At 53.9% G+C, this 2,431-nt stretch overlaps 1 protein-coding gene across 1 annotated transcript in view; it reads left to right on the top strand.

Annotated features, from left to right (window-relative positions):
• Positions 1-2,431, top strand: part of ITPR1 (inositol 1,4,5-trisphosphate receptor type 1) — a 197,026-nt gene that overhangs the window by 162,349 nt on the left and 32,246 nt on the right. Inside the window, exons 53-54 of the mRNA XM_023533300.1 lie at positions 595-790; positions 2,295-2,387. Of these exons, the coding sequence (XP_023389068.1) occupies positions 595-790; positions 2,295-2,387 (289 nt within the window). The remainder of the gene's footprint in view (positions 1-594; positions 791-2,294; positions 2,388-2,431) is intronic.

Consider the following 2,431-nt stretch of genomic DNA (forward strand, 5'->3'; position numbering starts at 1 on the left):
AGCGTGGCCGTGTGCTGAGCGCCGTGTGCACGTCGTCTGCTGACTCTTCACAGTCACTCTGCCCTCCAGTCCGCGGCTGAGGGAACCGAGGCTCAGGGGAGGGGTACAGCTCCTAGCCCCTGACGTGAGAGTCCTTGCTCCCTGCACCGGCCTCCCACGAGGCTCAAAGCCCCAGGAGGGCGAGGACGTGACTCGTCCAGCCCTGCACTCCGCGTGGCTGGCCCTTAGTAGAAACTCAGTAAATACTCCCCAAACGGAGCGTGCCAGGACCCTCATCACTTTCCCGTCCCTCGTCCTCTGAAACTCACTCGTGTAAGCCTTTACTTTTCTCTTTCTAGGACTCATAGCCGCGTGTGCCCCCAGAAATTGCGACTGTCTCCTCCTGCCTTTTCTATGTTTATGTTTTTTACCTTCTCGGTGTCTCTGTGAGGACAGGCACATGTCACGCGGTACGATGGCAGTATATGCCGCTTTTGAGTTCCCAAAAGGGTAGATTTTCTGTAAACCAAGTTTTCGACGTGGGATGTTGGGGTTCGCCCAACACGGAGGCTTCTTAAAGTTGCCCCGTCTCCTTCTTTCTGTTTGCTTTCCAAGCTCTTTGACTTAGTGTACAGAGAAGAGACTCTGCTCAACGTCATCAAGAGCGTCACACGCAACGGGCGGTCCATCATCTTGACGGCGGTCCTGGCTCTGATCCTGGTCTACCTGTTCTCCATCGTGGGCTATCTGTTCTTCAAGGATGATTTTATCTTGGAAGTGGACAGGCTGCCCAACGACACAGTTCTTCCAGGTGGGTTTGGAGTCGAGTCCGTCCCGGTTAAAACCGAACTGAAGAAAGTAACTTGAGCAAAACAGGTGTCTCCCTAGCACCCAGCGTGTGACTCTTAAATACGGGGCTTAGTTCTCACTTTGTTCCCAGGGTGAAGTGTCAGTCACGTGCCACGTCCGAGAGTCCAGACCCTACACACAATTTATTCACTACAGTCGTATTTTAAAATAGCACGACTTCTTCACAAAGCAGCGTGAGCGGACGTATATTGAAAGCGGGGGCATGTGTGTCCCTTCGGCTTGGTCAATCTACTTCTAGGAATTTCTCCCAAAAGAAAAACCTGCTGACTGTGCAGGTACCACAGCCCCATATGGAAGGACACTCACTGCTGAGTGAAACCGGAAGCAACCTGGATGTAGAGAGTGGCTCACGAGGCCAGTGGTCGCCAACCTGTGTGGCACCAGGGACCGGTGCCCCTGATGATCTGAGGCGGAGCCGAGGCGGTGACGCTGGCGCTGGGGAGCGGCTGCAGATACAGATGGAGCTTCACTCGCTCACCTGCCCCTCACCTCCTGCTGTGCGGCCCGGTTCCTAACAGGCCAGGACCAGTACCGGCCCACATCCCAGGGGTTGGGGACCCCTGCACTAGATTACGGTCCAGCTGTGGGGGGGTGTACCCTCCAGACGTGGTGCATCTTTATAAACCTTCATGAAAAAAATGCCCACAGGACGAGGTGGGAAATTACAGAATCACATATGTTTTTCTTAACTGAAAAGTTCACATAAAAGTTCACATTTTACAGTAGGATCCATGTATGTTTTTCTTAACTGAAAAGTTCACATACTTTCTCTTAAAATACGGAGGACGACTCAGGCTGCGAGCACTGGTTCTCTGGGTTCCACGGTCAGCTTATTTTATTCCTACATGCAGCGGGAACAGAGGAGATTTCCAGTCTCTAGAACAACAACAATATAAAATGCTAGAGTGGCATTTTATATTGTTGTGCTCTTTCCTCTTGATTAAAATATTTGACACTAGGAATTGACATATTGCTGGGTTTCGGTCAGGTAGCCGGGCGCCCCGAATCCAAGAAACAGGCCAGAGTGGCCGAGACCAAGCCAGGCGGCCTTTCCTGCCTCCCAGCTGCTGCTCGTCCCTGCAGCCTTCGAGGGGGCGCGAAACGGCATCTCCTCCAGCCACCGCACGGTCTGAACAGGACCGTCCGGCCCTCGATTTCTGCTGGAGTCTGTGTCCTCGCTCGTGCTGGTCAGTTTCGGCTGCCTAAAGTTCGAGCGATGCTATTTAAGCACGACGTTTCTAGGGAGCCTCCAGGGACTGACGTGTCTGGCTTCCCACCCACCCCAGATCACTGAGCGAAAGGGTAGATTGCATCTCTACTTATAATTTACGTGCAGGATTGTCAGGCGTTATTTATGTCGAGAGTTGTTTAACCGGTCGTGACTCGGGGACTTGACACGTTTTCGCCATCTGCTCTCGGACAGCACGTTCCCTTCTCTCTCGCAGAAGCCGGCGAGAGTTTGGCGAGCGAGTTCCTGCACTCGGACGTGTGTCGGGTGAAGACCGGGGAGAGCTGCTCGCCCGCGGCACCCCAGGAAGGTAGGCCCACGGTGGCGCCAGGCCCCTCGGGTGGTGCCCATGAC

Source organism: Pteropus vampyrus, unplaced genomic scaffold (assembly GCF_000151845.1).
Source record: "Pteropus vampyrus isolate Shadow unplaced genomic scaffold, Pvam_2.0 Scaffold100, whole genome shotgun sequence".
In the NCBI taxonomy this organism is placed as follows: domain Eukaryota; kingdom Metazoa; phylum Chordata; class Mammalia; order Chiroptera; family Pteropodidae; genus Pteropus; species Pteropus vampyrus.